General features: G+C 33.6%; 1 protein-coding gene across 6 annotated transcripts in view; it reads left to right on the forward strand.

Moving 5' to 3' along the window:
• Nucleotides 1-20,359, forward strand: part of rut (rutabaga) — a 73,390-nt gene that overhangs the window by 30,571 nt on the left and 22,460 nt on the right. For 5 of the 6 annotated variants that reach the window (XM_066289544.1, XM_066289546.1, XM_066289548.1 and 2 more), the window contains exons 2-9: nt 1,800-2,087; nt 3,690-3,911; nt 4,929-5,072; nt 9,438-9,587; nt 9,739-9,857; nt 14,952-15,063; nt 17,325-17,611; nt 18,297-18,441. In XM_066289544.1, the coding sequence (XP_066145641.1) occupies nt 1,899-2,087; nt 3,690-3,911; nt 4,929-5,072; nt 9,438-9,587; nt 9,739-9,857; nt 14,952-15,063; nt 17,325-17,611; nt 18,297-18,441 (1,368 nt within the window). In that variant the 5' untranslated portion in view covers nt 1,800-1,898. Of the gene's footprint in view, nt 1-1,799; nt 2,088-3,689; nt 3,912-4,928; nt 5,073-9,437; nt 9,588-9,738; nt 9,858-14,951; nt 15,064-16,197; nt 16,336-17,324; nt 17,612-18,296; nt 18,442-20,359 lie in introns of those variants that run through there. The other variant, XM_066289549.1, reaches the window with a different exon arrangement.

Below are 20,359 nucleotides of genomic sequence, written 5' to 3' on the forward strand. Positions count from 1 at the left end.
TGGTAATCCACGGGTATGCAGTTTGCTATGGGAATAAGTCTACTGTTGTTGTGCCGGAATATTTCATTTTCTCCTTTAATTACTTAACAGTTGCATTATTAAGACGCAACGTGTTTTTTTTTCTGGAGCTTATCTGCAGTGGCTTATCAAAAAAGGAAAAAACTACTTTTCTCACGGTGTTATTCTTACTCCTCGACCCTGAACTTGGATGTAATTGCCTAGAACGCGTTAAGCTCCGGTAAATCCGATTTATTTTCAGGCAAGTTGGTTGACGATTTTTTTTCAAATCAATCAATATTGCCTGTACGAATGAGCACATCCAAACGGAAACTTTCAAATACCTTATGTTGTTTATTGATTGGCCTCAGCTTGTCAGAGATATGGGTGAGTGTAGCCGTCATGGGCCGCATTTCGTCCCAATGGGGTTACTGTTTTATGCAAATTTTCCATAAGGATGGTCAAACAATGCGGCCAAATATTTCCACGGCCCCGATCGGTTATATCGGTTATACAGGCCAGCGAGCTGATGTCAAAAGGCCAATGCGGTTTCTAAATATATCAAAAACAGGATTTTTCTAATTCTGTAATTTTTCATTTTCATCTAAATTAAGTCAGAAGCAACTTTCTCTAATTGGTACTTTATAGCTCTGTTTAAGTAATGGATGTCAAGTTAAGTCTTACAGGTGTCTTTGCGTTAATAATCTTTTAGCGTTTAATTGTTTAATGATATCATGAGGTTATTTTTATGTCTCCTTGAGCTGTCGCTGAACGAACTTAATAAAACATGTTTCGGTTTTGCTTTGCCAATATAACGTCTTCATAGAAATCCACCGAACTGAACATAAATAATATGTTTTGTCATTTTATTCGAGTGTTGTCTCTAATAGAAACCATTATGATATTGGAAAATTATGTGAAATGTGGAAAATTTGCGTAATTTGATGCTTAAGAAAATATATTTGGGGAAATGTAGTAAATAATATATTTGCTTTTATTAAAAAAGTGCCACAATTTTAAGGCGTAGTAAAAAAATTCGTGTAGATGCAAATGGCAGATATTTTTTTAAATTTCAAGTTCATGACAGAAAAGCGGACAGCGAAAACTGGGGAAAATACTATAAAGCTCACTAATATCCAGTGTGTCCAGGGTAAAAGCGACCAGCACAGGTATCTTGAGTAACCCATTAGCATCTGTTGTACTCATTTGAGTACATCTGAAACTATTATTCTTAAACAGTTTAACAATTTTTCCCAGTAATTAAGTTTTTTGAATACCTAAGAAGGTTTCTTAAATAGTTTCCTACTATGGCAATTTGGGTGAAAGTCAACAGGTTGTTTTACATGGAGGAAATCCGGTCGTTGTTGTGTGAACTTGTAATATTGGAGTTGTTTATTTAACAATTTCTATATTTTTAGTAGTTTCCAGTTTTTTTTTATATTAGTATTTAATAAACATCGGAAAAAAGTAAGCCATACAATAAAACTGATATATCGCCATACTGAGTTTGCAATGTTATCATTAACATAAAACGCAAAATGTGTCCTAATTAAGGATGTACTGAGGGATATTGAAAACTGTACTATAATATTAAGAGAATACATTATCTTGTAGAAGAGTGGTCATTTCAATTTATGATTTATTTTTACTTGTTTTTATGTTGATCCAGAGAAAAACTTAAAAAATATGCATCCTCACCATGGACTTGGGCACGCTACATAACTAACCAAAATAACAATAAGATCAACTAATCAAGCACTTAAACTGAATTTTAAAATTGTTTTTTTTTTATGTATATATAGAAATGGCAGAACTACAGAGTCAGTTCCCTCATCACCCCCATGTAACCACTCATAAGAGATCCAAGGTGTCTTGAGCTCTAAAAGCTTCATCTGACCATCATGGACCATAGCGTTAAGGCGATGACCTCACCACGCGTGTTGGCACGTGCCCTCAACCCTCATCGCTTCGAGAACGATGAATTAGAGCATCTTTATCAACGCTACATCTGCAAACTACAGCACTCCAGTGTTGCAGCTGTAGTCGCTCTATTTGTCTTGTTGACGTTTTTGCTGGCGAATTTAGGTTTGGTAAGTGGCGATTGTCTTGATTTCTAGTAAATTCTCGAGTGCGTTTGTATATATCGTTGACATTGGTACCAAATCATATCACATGGAGATACGGAGCGGTATTTCTTTTAGTTGTTGGAAGTAGTACTATAATAATTGCAAAGGTAGAAGGTTTCGTTGATAATCCCATGGATATGATCAATTCAAAGCGTACGTTTAAATTTTTTTATGGTCCACGTTTGGAAAGTGAGGAATTGGAAAGGATCTATGAACGCCATATTTCTTTCAAGAACGATAAAAATATTGCAATTCTTCTAGCTCTGCTATTGCTGTTCGGTTGTTTAAGTTTTGGGTTAGATTTGGTAAGTTTTTTAGTTAAACTTCGTCGCAATTGCACAAAAATAAATTTAAACGTTTACTGTAAATATTCAGTGAGTTATGCCTTGTTTTAATTTATTATGGTGTTTAACCGAAAATTAAGTAAATACATTAATGTCACAGCTAAAAAGAAAAGTATGTCTTTAAGGTTCAGGTTTTCAAGACATCGAGACAGCATTATTTGCGATGATAATTAGTGGCCACAGAACCAAACAAATTTGCTTAACGAACTGTTTAATCAGAAAATGCATAATAAATCGATATGTTTACAAAAGTAATGGTCACAATGCGTTCCGAAGGCTGATCGCAACATAACAATACGCTTAGACAATGGCGGTATGGAAATGCTGTTTGTGTTGGCGCAAGTTAACAAAAAAATCAAATTTACCATGTGTATGATGTGTATCATGTGTAATGATTACTAATATACCCAATTCAGTCCAGTTCAGACTTTCCCATTCAGTATTGGTTAATGATTAATTATTGTCTTAGATTAAAGTTTTTTTTGAGATGCGTTCACCTTTTTGTTCCTGTTTTATCTGGGGTCAAAAAATTCCGCTCGCATAAGCAGAACTGATACGATGGCATAATGACCAACATTGACCTTTCCAACTTTCGTTTCTTTTTTTTTTTAGAAACAGCGGTTGAAGGCCAAAATGTTAACACCATAAGACATTATTGAATATCAGGGTCGGAATTGAAAATAATTCTTTTAAACCAATTTGGAAATGTTAATAAATCCTCCAAGGTTTCCTACTGTGTCCAGGAAATGACTTACATGTTTGATAATATTTTATTTTGAATGCACAAAAATACCATACTTTCGAAGTGATAGCTCAACTAGAAATTAAAAAAAAAATCGATTTGCTGTTGTTCCCTCAGAAAGAAAAATTTAGAGCGGAAATCAGTACTTGCCCAAAGTATTTATGCATTATACTCAAAAGTCACTTTAATAGTTAATAGCATTTTTAACGAAAGAATTATCATGAAGAATCATATTCATTTTTCAAGCTTGAATTATCTACTTATGGCCGAAATTCAATATTTTGCATTAAAGTCTAATGACTTCTCAGTTTCTAACAGTCTAAAGGTATCACGCTCACATCCACCACACAAGTTCACCTTTAGTCCTTTGTTAATGAAAAAATAAATAATTAATTTAAATTAATTAATAACTAATTTAACGCAACGAGAAATTAAACTATGTTTTAGAAAACAGTGGCTGGGTAATTTTTCCCTTTTCAGGTTTACACTCATGCAGCTACCACTCAGAATGTCTTTCATGCAGCCCATTGCATCCTCTTCGCCGTTCTGCTCGGATTCCTCCATACACGATTCATGCAGGACGCTTACCTGCTCTGGGTCTGTTACGTGGTACTGTTCTTCTTGACCACCTTTTGTGCATTAGCCCTACCTCTCTACCCCAGTAGTACTGCCACGAAAGTGGCTGCAGAAGGAACATGGCAGGTACATAATTCGCAATTTCTTTATTGTGATCCCGCAATTTTTATGTTAAGTAACTTCTAAAGGTATTATCCGATTTTAGTGATTTTTCAATTTAATTATAGGCCTATTTCTAAAGAATCGCATCATATATTTATGTATTTATAAAACTCTATCATCATGGCATAACAGGTGAAACAAAAGACTAGTGCATTTTCCGTTTTTTCGTGATGAGGGAGAAAATTCAGCATCAGAAAGTAACCTAAATGGTATTTGTTTAGATTGAAAATGTCATCACATAACTGACCAATAACAATTGCAACATTACTTTAGGTTAGCTCAGGTTAGCCAGAAAATAACATACTGCCTGCTATTGAATTTCTTATTAATTTACGGCCGTTGTCGTCAGTTTACATATTGAGTGACTTCTATAATACCTATAATAACTATTGCATAGCGATATATTACATTTCTTGATGTGTGGGTTTCGAACGTCAGACGCTTGCGATAGTGTAAATTTATTACTCATATCCGGACATTCACATTACTAAGCTCCCGCGGCGACGGATGACGTATGTGGGTGCAATTGGCTGTCAATGTCAAGTACTCATAAAAATTTTGACACTAGGACATGTCATTTTGATTTGTATGTTGAAAAACTTTTCGCGCACAGAAAAAACGTGCTCGTTTTACTTCCTCTGTTCCTTGTTACCACAGATATCGTTCAAATAAATAACACTTGTTGTTTGTTTTTTTTTTGCGAAACAGAGCAATGGCCGTAGAAAAGAAGAAAACCGTTTTTTATTTTCTTTAATATCCGGCTCTGCGCCGAGTCTCAAATTATTTGCGAGAGCAAAAGTGCCACTTTCCTCTCTTATTTCGCAAATAACTGTTTTCGCAGTTAGATAGTTAGCCCAAGTTAGCAAAAAGTAGCAAGTTTGTTCCGTTTGACCAGTTACAGTTGCGTGAGGCTATAAAGCGCCACTTTTTTTATGGCTTGATTGGCACCTAATCTTATTTAATGTCTCTGTTTTATTTCAGGTGGTTTTTGTGGTTTTTTTGGCGTATGCTATGATGCCCTTGAAGTCATGGGTGGCTGCAATGTTTGGATTTCTATTGTGTGCCGCTCATGTTGCAGTGTCGTCAGTATTTGTGACGGATTTCCCTCATTTGCGATGGCAACAGGTAATTACGCCCAGATCAATTAAGACAAAGTATCTAATTTCAAATGCGAAAAGTTTGTTCCGTCCAGGAAGTAATTTTTCACGGACGTAAACGTTTGTTGGGTTTATATTAATTTAATGTAAAAGGTGTAAGCGATTTCATCCGGAATATGCTGCCATCGATTCTGTTTATTTTCCGCTGCGGAGAATACCCTGATTTATTTAAGGCTAGTACTAAAGCTCTGTAAAACTCCGGGAAAATGCTGGCAAATTTGTATTCAGCTCAGCAACAAGAGAATTTAATTTTACTGAATTTTTTTCGTTTCGAAAGTAAAAGCTTATTCAAAATAATGCCCAATAAAAAGCAGAAAATGTGAATAAAATTGTGAACATTTCCATGTTGTGAGCAACCTGAACGAATCATATCGTGTATTTCAATTATATTAATACAATTTAAAACAAATAGTGGCCGGCGCTCTATAATAGAGCTACTCTTTTATACGGCTCCATTTATATCGTTGAGGCGCCGAGCCGTCGAGCGTGGAGCTAATTGAATTCCAAATAAAAGGACTACAGCTTGCGGCTCCACATTCGGCTCTATAATTTAATAAAAACAGAATAAAAAAGTTTTTTTTTTAATATTCATGGGCAAGTTGGTGTTTCTTTGCCAAAGTAATAGGACAGATTTGTAAACTAAAAAGCATCAATATTACCTTAACCTTTGGAATCTATTAAAATTTCCCGCCAAATTGTGTTGTTGCCGTCTAGATTAAATTAAATTTTGAAAGAAAATAAACATTTCCTTGTGTAGTGAAGCGCAAGTTTATTACATATAAACACGGAAAAGTATGAACTTGATGTAAAATCAATACGAAGGTAAGACATTTTAATTTCGCGAAATGTTGGACTTATTTATCATCTAAGTTGACATAAATACGTTGATTCAGCTCTTTTTCTGCAGACGTCGAAATTTGGAAAATGTTGCATCTCAGTGCGAAGGTTTCAAGCGGCCTGTTTATTTATTGATATCATTTTCCTCATTGAAATGGATTTAAGATATTTATCAAAAACGCCTCCTGTGGCTGCTAAAAGGATTTTAATATTGTTATTTTTACGCAATGAATTCAGCGCGTTTGGCTCGACGGAGGTTAAATTTTGTTTAATTTGAAAAGACTAATAAGTAATTTCTTAAAAATAAAAATAAATCAAATTTATTAAGTAAAATTAGTTTTTTTAGTCATTTTCAAACTTCCTTTACGTTCCTTTGATAAGGTTTGTACTATTTTTCTGTCGCTAAAATAAAAACAAGCATAGAAACATATTTGGGAGTAATTTGAGCCCTTAAAAAGAACAAAAGTTTTATTTTCGGTTAGTTTTAAATGAGAATCGGCTTCAATTCTACCTCTAAATCGTCGTAGAAATTAATTTATCATGTGCGCCTCTGTGCAGTGTGGTCCGAATCGGTCTGTTTTAAGAGAGAAAACCTTTTATCGCTCAATTCGGAGGTTTTAGCTCATCCATAATTTTTAGCGTGACTGTGAGATCTTGGAAGCGACGGGCAAACGATGCACAATTGTTTGTTTACAGTCGTCATGGCATTCCAGAGGTACCTTCGGCAAAAATGCCAATAGATCCAACGTTTGGAGACAACATAAAAAAAGCATTTATTTGCGAAATGTGACGATTTAACTATAGGAACGTGATACATTGTTTTAAAGGAAATTTAATTATCATTCTGTGCATTTGCTAAGATACAGGGTGACTAAAAATAGTCTGCAACTTTACCCCCACTTGTACGGGAAGCCCTATAGCCAAATAGAATAAATTTAAGAAAAAGCAGATTGTTATTTAATAACATATTTGTTTTTCTGCATCTTGATTAAATTTAATTACAACCTGATCCTCTCACCTGTTTGAACAATTGAATTATTGTCGGCCATTATGGTTTTCGAGAGCTATCTTTGACAAATATGCCAAAATAATCCAATGTGTAGAAACAATACACAAAACCCCATTTATTAATGAAATATGACCGTTTAGGTATGGAAACGTGATATATTGTTTTAAAGGAAAATTAATTGCCTTTCAGCACATTTGCTAATATACGGTATGTTTTATCACTAGGTAGGTTGTTTTATAGTTTCAAAAACACACTTGGCAGTTTTAGTGTCTAACCGTAAAAGTATTAATTTTGAATCATCCACTGTGGCAGAATTGCTTTTCTACATGGGGCGAAAATGTGTGGACCTTACCGAAATATTCACCAACAATTCTGCGTTTTGTGAAGTCAAATTGCGTTGTAACTTTTGTTTTCTCAGGACTCAGGGTATTTTGTTGGAGAAATTAGTAACATTAATTAACATTTTGAAAACCTCTAGAGGATTTTTTCAAGAAATCAGAAGTGGCTTTAAATTCTAAAGTTGCAATTCTTTCTCTATTTAACTGACTTCGTACTTCTGCTAGTGTCCGAGATCCCTTCACTAATCATCGAAAAAAAAAACTCACCTTGTAGAGGGTGTTTGATTTAATACATGGGAATTGTTACTTCTTTTTCACAGGAGGAAGCTAAGGATGATACAAGTATTTGGCGACACCAACTTTCACTCACTAAATAATTCACTATTGACGTATCACACGAGTCTTTGAGACAAAGAGTTTCCGATTATCCTGATTATTTATTCCGAGCGACGAATCTTACTTGCCGTCGCACTAACACTTCACTGAATCGTCTAAGAACCGATATAGGTACAAAACCCATAAAAAACTTTAGAACGTTTTTTGTGGGTTTTTTTTTAACATAACGTAAACGTAGAGCTCGCCGATCTCAAAAGTTATATACAATACCAAATAATATGCGAATACAAGGTGTACCAGAAATATGGTACAAGTGCCACTAATATGCTGGTGAAGAAAATAAAACGAGTGAACTTTCCTTATACTGCAGTTGCTTATTTTATTTTTACAGGGTGTCAAAGTATTTTTTTAATTTTGAAAGTTAAAAATAAATCTCACAATTTGCAGCTATATTGTTATTATTATTTGTTATTATTATTCAAAATATCAAAAATCAATCCACAATATTTTGTATCACAGTTGAAGAAAGTATCCCTGAATTAATCTATTCTCGGACATCGTGAAAAGTTCAAAATTTAGGGGCATAATCAATTCGAATTACCGGACTTCTACGCTTCAACCCTTAATTTTCATGTTTAACATTATTCTACTGTCCGTATGCTCCAGAATACAAGGTGGCATACGAAATCACATTGGTAGTGGGTAAAAGAATATTCCGTATCTGCTGAAAACATCTATTACCGATATACATATTCAAACATAGTATGTCTCAGAAGAGTAAATTTTTTAATTATTTTTATTTAATATTATAGTTATCATAAACGTAGATATACACGGTGTTCCAGAAACAATCATACAAATAAGCGTTTAGTGCGGAAGAGTAAAAAATACAGCTATTTAGCAAAACTTGTCTTATATGCAAGAGCTGCTTGGTTTTGTTCCACATATTATCAAAGTAATTTCTTTAAATTTCGTAAATTTGGCCTTAAATCTCAGAGATTTTAATTTAAAGCCTTGAAATTGCTCCTCTCAAACACTGTTCCCTATTCAGTTTTGTCGGAAGTTCAACTGACTGAAGATCTACGCCCCACACTATTTGAAAATTTGAGAATTCATGTTAAAATGCATGTTCTACTCTTAAATGAGGATTTTCTTTTGCGAGAAACCTCTCTTTGCAAATGTGCTGCCTTGTTGGTGAAAATATGTGATTAAAGAACACAGGATTATGATGTTGCTTTTGGAGCAGAAATTGCAGAACTCGTTTCTGAAATGAAAATTCTATGGTAATAAATTTTTAACAGGTGTATAAAGCTATGGAAACATCTCCTCATTCCGTAGGTCTGGAAATTGATAATTTACTGATCCCCGTGGCTTCAGAGACACCTCTGATACCGGTCTCTTCCCGATACCCTAATATTTGAAGTATGATTTTCTCTTTTTAATCCAGTGTGAAAATTTTTGGTCTCTCATTATCCGGTTTTGAAGCAAAATTAATGTCTTATGCAGTTGGAAATTCTATAATCTGGTTGTCTCTCATGTGGAAATTGGAAAATATTTTGAAAACGGTTAGAACCGTGAATTTTTTGTTAAATACCTTTTTAATTTTGAAGGTTTCAGAGATTTTGAACTCAAAAAAATGTTGAAGTTATTGGCGTTGATAACAAAATGAAATCGTTTGCTTTCGTACTTCGACGAGACACGTAGCGCCATTTAGCAGCTACTACTCATTTGTCCCATTGTTTCTGAAACACTCTGGATATCACCATCCAAATTCACACAATATAACTTTTTTTTTCGTAATTTTCCTCCTCAGCTAACTGCCAACGTAGTAGTATTCTTGTGCGTCAACATCGTAGGTATTTTCATGCACAACCTGATGGAACATGCACAGCGAAAGGCATTTTTAGACACGCGAAACTGCATTGCCGCACGTTTGGAGATGGAGGACGAAAATGAAAAGTTGGTGAGTATTAAAAAGTGCAGCTTTACAAACAACTTTATTGGGAAGATTTCTGAAGGGCTTCCGAAAGATATATAATCTGATATTGATTATCCTTTCAATTCCTTACGGATCCAAATATGTACGATATCAAAATGGAGTTGATATTTTCCAGGAGCGGCTGCTGTTGTCGGTGCTTCCCCAGCACGTGGCCATGGAAATGAAAAACGATATCATATCGCCGGTCGAGGGCCAATTTCACAAGATCTATATCCAGAAGCATGAAAATGTCAGGTGAGTTTTCCATCTTAATGCGATGTTTACTTATGATAAAATGTCTGGGAACCACTTAAGGAGATTGGCTGCACTCACAGCCAGACTGTTATATCTAAATTTAGCTTAAATATACTGCTTAGGAATATGTCGAATTTAAAAATTTAGCTGCCTCTAATGAAATGCTGAAATTTTAAACATATAAATAGAGAGCTTCAGAAGCGTAAGAAAGTGCACTTTGATATAAAAATACTGCCAATATACAGTCCCATTAAGCCCCATTAAACGTCGGGTAATTTCGGAATTGTCGACAATTTTCGTAACCACTACTATTTAGTAATAGAATGACTAATAAATAGTTTCTTTAAATAAGTATCCAAATACTAAACAGTCAAAAACCAGCAAAACTTATATACTTAACTTTGCTCAATTGTCTACTAAACGTCGGTCATTATCGTGACTAATTAGGAACCGTGTTAGTGAAAACTGGTTTTCTAGTATTGTCTTGACCGTTGTTTTGTGACTTAATAGAAATATTCAATTTAAAATTTAAATTAAATTGACGAAAAAAATTTACTAATTTTGAATTCTCAGATCCTGGCATGATTTTGAAATTCCAAGTTGCGTTTTGCCTTGAATTTATGCAGCATGCAAAGTTTGTGTATTGTTAAAAAATTTGTATTAAATTGTATTAAAAATGTCTTTTGCTGCTATACTAATTATTTATAATCAGTCTGACATCTTAAATTTCCTTTGATTTCACTATTAATGATTATTAATCTTTGTTAATTTACAATTAAATTCATAAATCGGTCAATCTGATTATTGATTCGGTTAATATTCTTATGTTTTTTATATTGGTGATGTTTATTCAAGATTTTTATCGTGGATTTGAGCAATTTTTTCTATGTTGGGGAAAAGCAACGAGATTTTCGAAGAAGTTTCTATAAATGGTGCATGTATGTTAACAAAGAGGCTTGGGCGGCAAGATCTGACCGAAGAAATCCGTCCATCAAGTTCCGATGTGGAAACTCCGGCAGTAGTTTCAATAAAAAATATCTCAAATTGATCGCCTTGTGGGCCTTACAACTCTACACAAACCGAATTGCAAAATCTCTTTTGGTTTCTCAAATGCAGGGTTACATTCGTCCCTATTTTTTCCGATTTTGAAGATACAGAAAACGGAGGTCTCTAAAAATGCTTTTCCAAGGCACCAGAACCTCTTATATTATATATTGTGTGAATGAAATAAGTTGCGTTTCTTAAAATATGTTTTTACAGATGTTGAAATTGAGAATTTTTTTTATCGCGCATGAATAAAAAAAATTCCAAACTTTACGAAAAACTAGCACAACTATTATTTTGTGTTACAATGGGGCTCTTAAATACCTGACGTAATTTTTTTTTCACACCATTTGATCATAAGCGAATTTGATTGATGTTGATATGTCAGAAATGAAGTATCGGAAATTTTTCTGAGTAGTTCCACTTTTAGGGCTTAACAATTTATAATACTAAATTATTTTTTGATTTTCGTTTCAAGATTCCGATACAATGCATCCGTATCTCGAAGATCCCGTGTACTACATATGTAAATCATGGTATACGTAGACAGAAAAAAACTTTTTACAGTACTTTTTTTATTGATCTGGATGGAGAAATATTAATTAATTAATAAATAAAAAATAATAATTAATATCTTATATTAACAGCCGGAGATATTAGTTTTCATTTAATCCTTGAACTATCGATACACGTTTCAAAGAAGGTTATTTTCTGAAGTATATCTGTATATCGTTCTAAAATTAAATATGCGCTACATGAGAGGTAAAATTAATGAATAATAAATATAATAGAGAATAATAAAATGAAAGGGATGTTGTTTTAATAGAGGACCTTAGTGATTCGACTGGTTTTGTCGAAATTCTTTTGCTTATCAACTTATGGAAGATATAGTATATGGTTGATATGGAATGATGATAATTATAACTTGGCTGTGGATTGTATGTGAAATATAATATGTTTATCAAATCCGCATTTAACGCGGTCAGTAAATGTTAGCATTTTTATAATTTACCAGCAACTGTCAAAGGATAAACCCTCAATGGGAAAATGACTAAAACATAATAACGGGCGCCAGCCGATGTTTAATGATATTAATGAAACTATCTAATTAAATAGTCAATCTTTATAATTGAATAATTTTAATATTGCTATTAATTGATCTTTGGAAAGAATTGAGCCACTCAGATGCAATTAAAAGAACATTAGAGAGCTGTTAAACTAACCAATTGCATTCAAAATTAATCATAATTATTCTTCTAATCAATAATTCTGATGGTTTTACATGATACATTTTAACGTATTTCAGTTTCGACCTCTCCATCGATAATTGATAGAGCTGAGTGGAATGTGGCCCGAACTTTGTAAATTTATTTATCGGATTTGTAAAAAAGTTCGCCAATTTGTTTTAAAAAACGTTTGTTCAATTTCTATCTGGGGTTTATCAAAATGTAATTATTCTCGTCCAGGGGCAGTGAAATATGATTCTATACAAGGTGGTCTCTAAGGGTGTTTCGATATTGAAGGAGCTGATACTCTGGATTGTTGTAAGACAAAAATGTTGTACAGAATGTTCCAGGGAGAAATGTCGACCCTATATATTTTCCCTGTTGCTTGTTAAAGAAAAAAACTTTAAAATACGTCAACTTTGACATGGAGGGGGCATCATTTGATGAAAAAGTTGTTTTCGAAATGTCGTCCTTCGGCCTCTGGAACCATCCCTTTGAAATTTTTAAATTAGAAGAGAGGTTATGATATATCTCATTTGAGAGGTAATTTTATTCTCAATGTGGTCAATCTTTTTTTTTGTCAATCTTGTAGAAATTAAACAAAAACTAAATAACTTAATTTTGCTTGTTATTATAGTGAATACTGAAAATGTAGTTAAACTCAAAACGTTTCGACCTCCCAAATGTCAATGACATTTTTTACATTCCATTTAAAATTGATAAACCCTAACTTTTTTGAAAGAACAATTTATTAATGCTTTCCTCGGCACTTAGTGGTTTTAGTACTTCATGGCAAGACGTCACTTTGCAATTCGTTTAATTTTTAATTTGTTTAAAACGCGGTATAAGAGAGAATCGAGATGGTGAGTCTGTATTACAAAAAAATGTAATTCTGCAAGAGCGGGAGCTCGTGTTTTCAATTTAAATCATCCTGACAAAATGGTATGCCACCCTTATGCATCTAAATTGCTAATGAAATTCAATCAAACTGGTTCAATTCAAAATAAAAAAAAAACTTAAATTGGCCGCCCAATGAGAAGTGATGAAGTCTAAACTGCGGTTCTCAGACATGTTCAAATGGACGTTCTGGCGTTTCAAAAAATACTGTTCATAGAATTTTAAAAGAAGTAAAATTTTATTTTTATATTATAAAACTAGTATAGGAATTAAATGAAGATGATATCTACTGTCGATTAGAATTCTGTTAATCTTTTAGTACCATCTTATATTTATACAGACATTTGTGGTTTAATACATTTTCTGATAAATGTTTGTTCTACTTAAATAGTAAAGCTAACAGACGTAACTCTCGTTACTGGAGTGACGTCAATCTTCTTTTGTTCCGAGAGACTCATACGGAAGAACCATAAAAATTGAACGTTTGAGCAGGGATTTTGAATGATAATATTGTTAGACCATTTTTCATTCCCGAAAACTTATAAAAGGAGAAAACTATTTATAATTCTTACAAGACGCCATATTTTCACGTAGGACAACTGAAATATATATTTGAACAAGATCACTGTCTCTTAGAACAAGATTTAGTTTTTTAACAGGATGGAGCGCCTCCATACTACACTGCTGCTGTCCGACATCTTCTAGGTGAGGAATTTCCTGGAAAACGCTATAGGCGCAAGAGGTTCATTGGAATGGTCTACGAGACCCCTGACTTTAGTTCTCTGGATTTTTTCTTATGGGAACTCTTGAAAACCAAAATCAGTAACACACAATCTGATTCTCCCGAGGAATAACGTGGCCGAATCGTCGAAGACTGCAGGTTGAAAAGACCAAAAATGTCAGACTATGTGCTACAACGTTTTCAGAATCAACTACACATGCGCGTTGAAGGACAATGGAGGTCATTTTCAACATTTATTATGATAAAATAAATAAAATATTATTAAAAATGGTTAAAATCAAGTTACTTAGTTTCTGTTTAATTTCTATAAGACCAATGCACAAAAATAAAAAACAAAAGCGTGACCATATAGAGAATAAAATTACTTTTTAAAGGAGATATAAAACAACTCCTCTTCCAACTTGAACGTTGGAAAAGGGTGATTTCCAGGAGTAGAGGGATGACATTTTGAAAACAACTTTTTCACCAAATCATGTCTTCCTCCCTGTCAAAGTTGAGTTTTTTAGTGTTTTTTTCTTTAATAGGCAAGAGAAAGAATATTCAGCGTAGACACTTTTTCTTGGAACACCCTGTATAAACGTATGTTCTAAAAACAGACGTTTCCGAGATACAGCGCGTTAAATGTTAAGAAAAATAGAATATTTTCCTTCGTATTTTCAAAATGACGCAAGATGTTTCATTGAAACCCGGTATACTTACAGAGTAGTTGAAACAGTACATTTCCTTTTATTTAAATAAAAATGCTGTAACTATAGATGTGCGTAAGGATTACCATGTTAATTCTTATAAGAGAATGAGGGTGCGCCTTTAGTATTTTCCAACTTGAATACTTTTTTTTAAGTAACCGATTCAAAATACACCAAAAATGTCTTTTGTATGTTTTTCATATGATGAGGTGTTTTTGAGAAAAAAATATGCCCCGTTGAAAGTCTACGTAGAACATGATAGCAAATTTGTTAAAGATATAAAGTTGGCCATGCAAAACAGATTTGTGTTGTTTTATTCGAGATCCGCGATTTGAACTGTTTTTTATTTAACACCCTGTATTTTGGAAACGAGTTATTTTAGAACCTACAATTAAATAACATTTTTTTGTACAATAATGGAGAGAATTATCTTTTTAAATATCGGAACACTTTTAGGGACCATCCTGCGGAAAAATATCCATAGTTTCTTCTTTTTCAGCATTCTGTTCGCGGACATTGTTGGCTTTACTGTTCTGGCTTCACAATGCACAGCACAGGAATTAGTTCGACTACTCAATGAGCTTTTTGGGAGATTCGATCAGCTAGCTAACGTAAGTTTCTAACAATAACACTTGAAAAACGTACTCTATTTGGAAAGTTTTAATGAAAGACCGCATGTAAAAAAGAAATGTACTTTTGCTAGGTTTATGTATGTGAATTTTATTAGCAAGTTTAGTTGCTGAATTATAATCGGAATAACATACATCAAAACGTTTAAGTTCAATGAATTACATTTTTTCAAGCAATTAATTAGGATTCATTAAAATTAAATAATGAGATTTACTTTTTTTTTGCGAGGAGGTGGAAATCTTCCCAAAGACACCCGGCCTGTTGTTTGACGACCGGGTAGTGTGGGATTCGAGCTGCCACATCAACCCGCCTACTCACTAAAACCACCTCTCCCCTCTTGTGCCCCCGGGACTACCTTTCGGTATTGCTTCGGGGAAATGAAATTTACGTAGTTCCCATTTTAAATATGATTTAAATAAAATTGTGAAAAGACCAGTAGCGGGTGTCACAAAAACATTTTTGGCAGTTAAGGGTAATCTATATACCTGCGAGATACATTTATGACATTATCTTCCCGTTTTTTGAAATGTGATGAAGTTCAGTACTAAAATAGTTTTTGAGAGTTATAAACATTAAGCTAGTGCTAATGTCACCTTACGTCAATGATGTGAAGCATAGCATAATAAAATTTTTGTATCAAAAACCTATATAAAGAAAAATATTCTTTGTTTGCGTCCAGTTTTATCTAAACAATTTATCAAAGCAACGTTAAATATCAGGCTCGAGCTGATGCTGACATTTTAAACTCTATAAGCCCCTAAAGTTTAATTATCTGTAAAGGTGTGTACATAGCAGACTGCCGTATTTCTGGACATTAAAATTATATAGTCGTAATATTCTCTTCCACTTTTAGAGAAATTACAGGAATTCAACTTTAAGCCTTTTAAGGCTGTTTAAATTCAGTTGTTACTCGTTAATACGCCAATACTATTTACTTAAATTTAGAAATTGGCATACGCAAAACAGCCATAAATTTGCCTGACCATTACTAGTTTCAAGGTTGCACAATCGAATTGTAATTCATCCTTATGAAGTGTTTGCATGCGAATTTCTAATTTTTTATTATTTTTTTTTGTTGTTACGTTATTTCGTGTTTGAGCAATAACCCGCATGCCGCAGTTCGTTTTTAACAACCTTTACAACAAGTTTACTCAACTTCCTACTTGAAGCATTCAGTACTCGTGAAACTTCATTGAAATTGAAAAACTTTGAAGCGACTAAACTTAAAAGTAGTTTAGCGAAATTTGAATTCAGTGGGTATCTGTACTTAATCATTTCGTTATTACTGCATTCCTTGTCTTATCTCATCTTGTAGCAGGGTTTTAAATTGCGTTCGTGTGGCCTATGTGTTACTTTAACTTCCTGTTTATTTTACAGGGAGTTAATTATAGTAATAATTATGAAATTAGTCAAATAGTTGAGGTTTTCCAAGCATAAATAATGTTCAGGCTACGTAAATCGGTGAAATAGATTTGCATATGTCTTCAGTACTATTCACGTTACAAAAATTACTCAAGTTTGTAACTTAAATGTGGTGGGATTGCTAATTACATTGACGGCTATAGAAGGTCAACTAATCATATAATCAATTTTAATTATTTAACTATTTATATTAATTGATTTTCGAATCGGAACGGATTAAGGCACTCAGATGTAAATAATAAACTAAGCATCAGATAGTAAAGTTATCTAATTACTTGCTAATGATCTATCGTAAAGTAATTAAACGTAATACCAGTTTAGAGGGTTTCGATAGGAATAATTTACATTATTAATCGTTTTTAAATAGTAAAATAAGAAGTGTTTTATCGTGTTCTTATATCTGCAATTTTTGAATTAGGGGCAGAGTATAGAGAGCATCGATTCTTTCTAAGCTTTCATTCACTCCGCGTCTCCAAATAGAAGTAGATGTATTTGCAAAATGAGACGGCCAAGAATTGAAATTTATGACCCCCCCCCCCCTCTATTTTTCCTGCCTTGAACTTTTTTTGAAAGTGCCACTGATGATTTTTTATTACAATTTGAAATAATTTTTAAAAACCTGTCTATTCCGTTACAATCTTATCATCTTGCTACTATTTTGCGAATGTTAATTTTCCCAAACTAAGCCCCAGATATTCCCTACAAGACGGCCTGTCTTCTTGGTATTTTTGGTTGGATCAGCTGAGTGCGATTTCTTTGGCGCTTAGTCCAAAGACTCAACATTGCTTTTTAACCGAGAAATTGTCTTATTTCGACATAGGACAACCACTGTCTACGCATCAAAATCCTAGGCGATTGCTACTACTGTGTCTCAGGACTGCCAGACCCCCGTTCCGATCACGCGCACTGCACTGTCGAGATGGGCCTGGATATGATCGACGCCATTGCTAGCGTGGTGGAGGCCACGGACGTGCAACTGAACATGCGCGTGGGGATCCATTCAGGAAGGGTGCTTTGCGGGGTCCTGGGGCTCCGTAAGTGGCAGTACGACGTCTGGTCAAACGACGTCACTCTAGCCAATAATATGGAAGCTGGAGGAGAACCAGGGTTTGTTGTTGTATTTCTTAAACCTTAGTTTGCAGCTCACGGTATTGAAGAGTAATATTATCGGTTACTCATCAAACGCGAAATGCTTTGTTTAAGTGTAATTTTTTTTCTTTTCATAACTGAAAACTTTGTAGACTAATAAATGATTTCCCTGAAGTGTTGTTGCTAATTTCCTCATGGAAAAGTATAACATTAAGTATATACTCATATGATTTTATGAAGCCATCCATTTATCCCTATCTATGTTAATTATTTATGTTAACCTAACGCTAAGATCCTGTGTTAAGAACCGAATAGTTTAAAAAAACGCTTTAAGATTCTTTAAACAGTTAAATTAAATGCGGAGACACAGAATTCTGTGAGAAGCTAACCTGATAATCTTCTGACTGGTCAAATCGCATAGAGTTAAGTTAGCTATGCTTTCACTTTTGTAGAAAATGCGTTTAAAGAGCGGCATTTAAAATTTGAATTGAAAGAAACCACCCCAAATTCATGGGACACTAATCCGATCATTTCCTAATTGGTCTAACAAATAACAAGGATTTGCTTTATTATTGTTTCACTTTTCCAGGAAGTAAGTTTATAGGGCGTGGTCTAAAGCGCGTGCGATTAAAGAATAGAGTTAAACCCAATTCAACTAATCCAATTTAATAATTTTACAGCATAACCTATTTCATGTTTTCAGACGAGTACACATTACCCAATCCACCTTGGATTACTTAGGCGGAGAATATGAAGTAGAACCGGGAAATGGTTCCTCTAGGAATCAATATCTTCGAGATCACTGCGTTACCACTTACTTTATAGTACCCCCAGCCCGAAGAAGGAAGGTAATTATTCGTATCAATCTGTGCATTACTAACAAGCACTTCAATAAAATACAATTTTTGAACAACACTAAATTATTGATAAATGTTTTGATCTTGTAATTCACTCTAAACGAAAATTTAGATAAATTTTTCGACTCGTTTATTGTTAACAATACATGAAATGAAAACAAATAAGTCGAGTGTGCCAACTGAATTAATCACTTTATCGTCCTAAATAATGCATTTAATTTGCATGCAGTTTGGCAGTTTATCATTTCTTGTCTGTCTTCCATCATTGCCTATTCGGTTATTTTAAGTCTCATACAAATAGGCGTAATTATTAATTTCCTGCAGGAAATTTGAAGTTTTAAAGCTTTTCGCTTATTTAATTCCATAAAACAGTTGTTTATGAGTTTTTGCCATCCAAATATTAAGATTTGTAAGAGGGATTTATTACTTCAAGCATTAATGTCGGGTTTTAATTCATTCCTGATTGTTTTTACTAGGAATATGCTTTACGATTTTCATTTTGGGACTGAACACGTTTAATTGTTAATTTCCTGCCTGTTATCCTTAACCAGCGATTTTCGCCAATGTTGCACGTTCAAGTTTGTTTTTGTTCAATTACCGCGTATTTTCCTTTAACTTTTTTGCTGTTTGCAAGTCCATCCCTTTTCTTGTTTGGGCACCCATCCAGAAAGTTATTTTTCCATAGTTGTGACCATCCAGAAAATGTCTTCCACTAAATTTAGATGGTTAAATCGGAAATTTTTAGATCTGCAAATTCGCCTGTTGTATAGTTACGTAGGTAACAACAATAACTCCCACGTTGGCTAACAATACATAATCCTACTTTCAATTTATTTTTAGTTGGCAGCAGTTCTTTCCCATTGTTGTAATAATAAAACCCTGGATCAAAAATAGAATTTCACCATCTAATTAATTAACGCTCCATAAAATCAATATTGGAATTATTTACAACTAACCCAGGACATTTACCAACACAAGTGATTTATTTGCTTGGGAGAGGGAGCGTACTAGCAATGGTTTTCTAAATCTCGGGCTCCCTTAATTAATTAGGCGCTTTTAGCCTAATGACAATGATATGGTTTGTTCAATGGTAATCTGGATAAATATACAGGGTGTCCCACAAGTGTTTCATTATATTTCAGTGGGTAATAGTACATTGAAAAATAATATGACTCCCTATATAAACCATATTCCAATAATGCTTCATTAAGAAGATACAGGGTGTTAAACTTAAAACACACCTGGAATATTTCAACGTATCAGAGTATCAATGAACAGGCGAGCTCAATTATGTATTGAACAAAATGGCCACCAATTTGAACAATTTCTATAATGTTATAGCAAATTAATAATATTTAAAACAAACTTAATATTATTAAAACCATTTAGAGAATATCGTGCATATAGACGGTATTCAATTTTTTACTGGCAAACGATACGTCGGACGAAAAAGAGTCAAGTGAGCATTTTTCTTCTAAACGAAATTAAACTTCTAAAAATAATTTTTATTTTGATAAAAAGCAGTGGCGCACCATATTTTTCTTTAAAAATGTGCTGAGAGGTGTCCGTACGCACGTCACTGGTGAAACGAAAAATAGCCCTTTTGCATAAATAAATGCCTCTACATTAACTCTCAAAACATGCCAAATTTCACTTACATATCTCAAACGGTTTTGAATATATCAATAAAAGTTAGATTTTTTAAGTAAAGTTTAACACCCTGTATCTTCTTAATGAAGCATTATTGGAATATAATTTATATAGGGAGTCATATTATTTTTCAATGTACTATTACCCACTGAAATATAATGAAACACTTGTGGGACACCCTGTATATGCATGTGGGAGTTTAAAATGTATTAGAGGCTTAATTGTGTGTCACATGTGCATCGAAACTATAAAAGAAGGT

Source organism: Euwallacea fornicatus, chromosome 13 (assembly GCF_040115645.1).
Source record: "Euwallacea fornicatus isolate EFF26 chromosome 13, ASM4011564v1, whole genome shotgun sequence".
Lineage (NCBI taxonomy): Eukaryota > Metazoa > Arthropoda > Insecta > Coleoptera > Curculionidae > Euwallacea > Euwallacea fornicatus.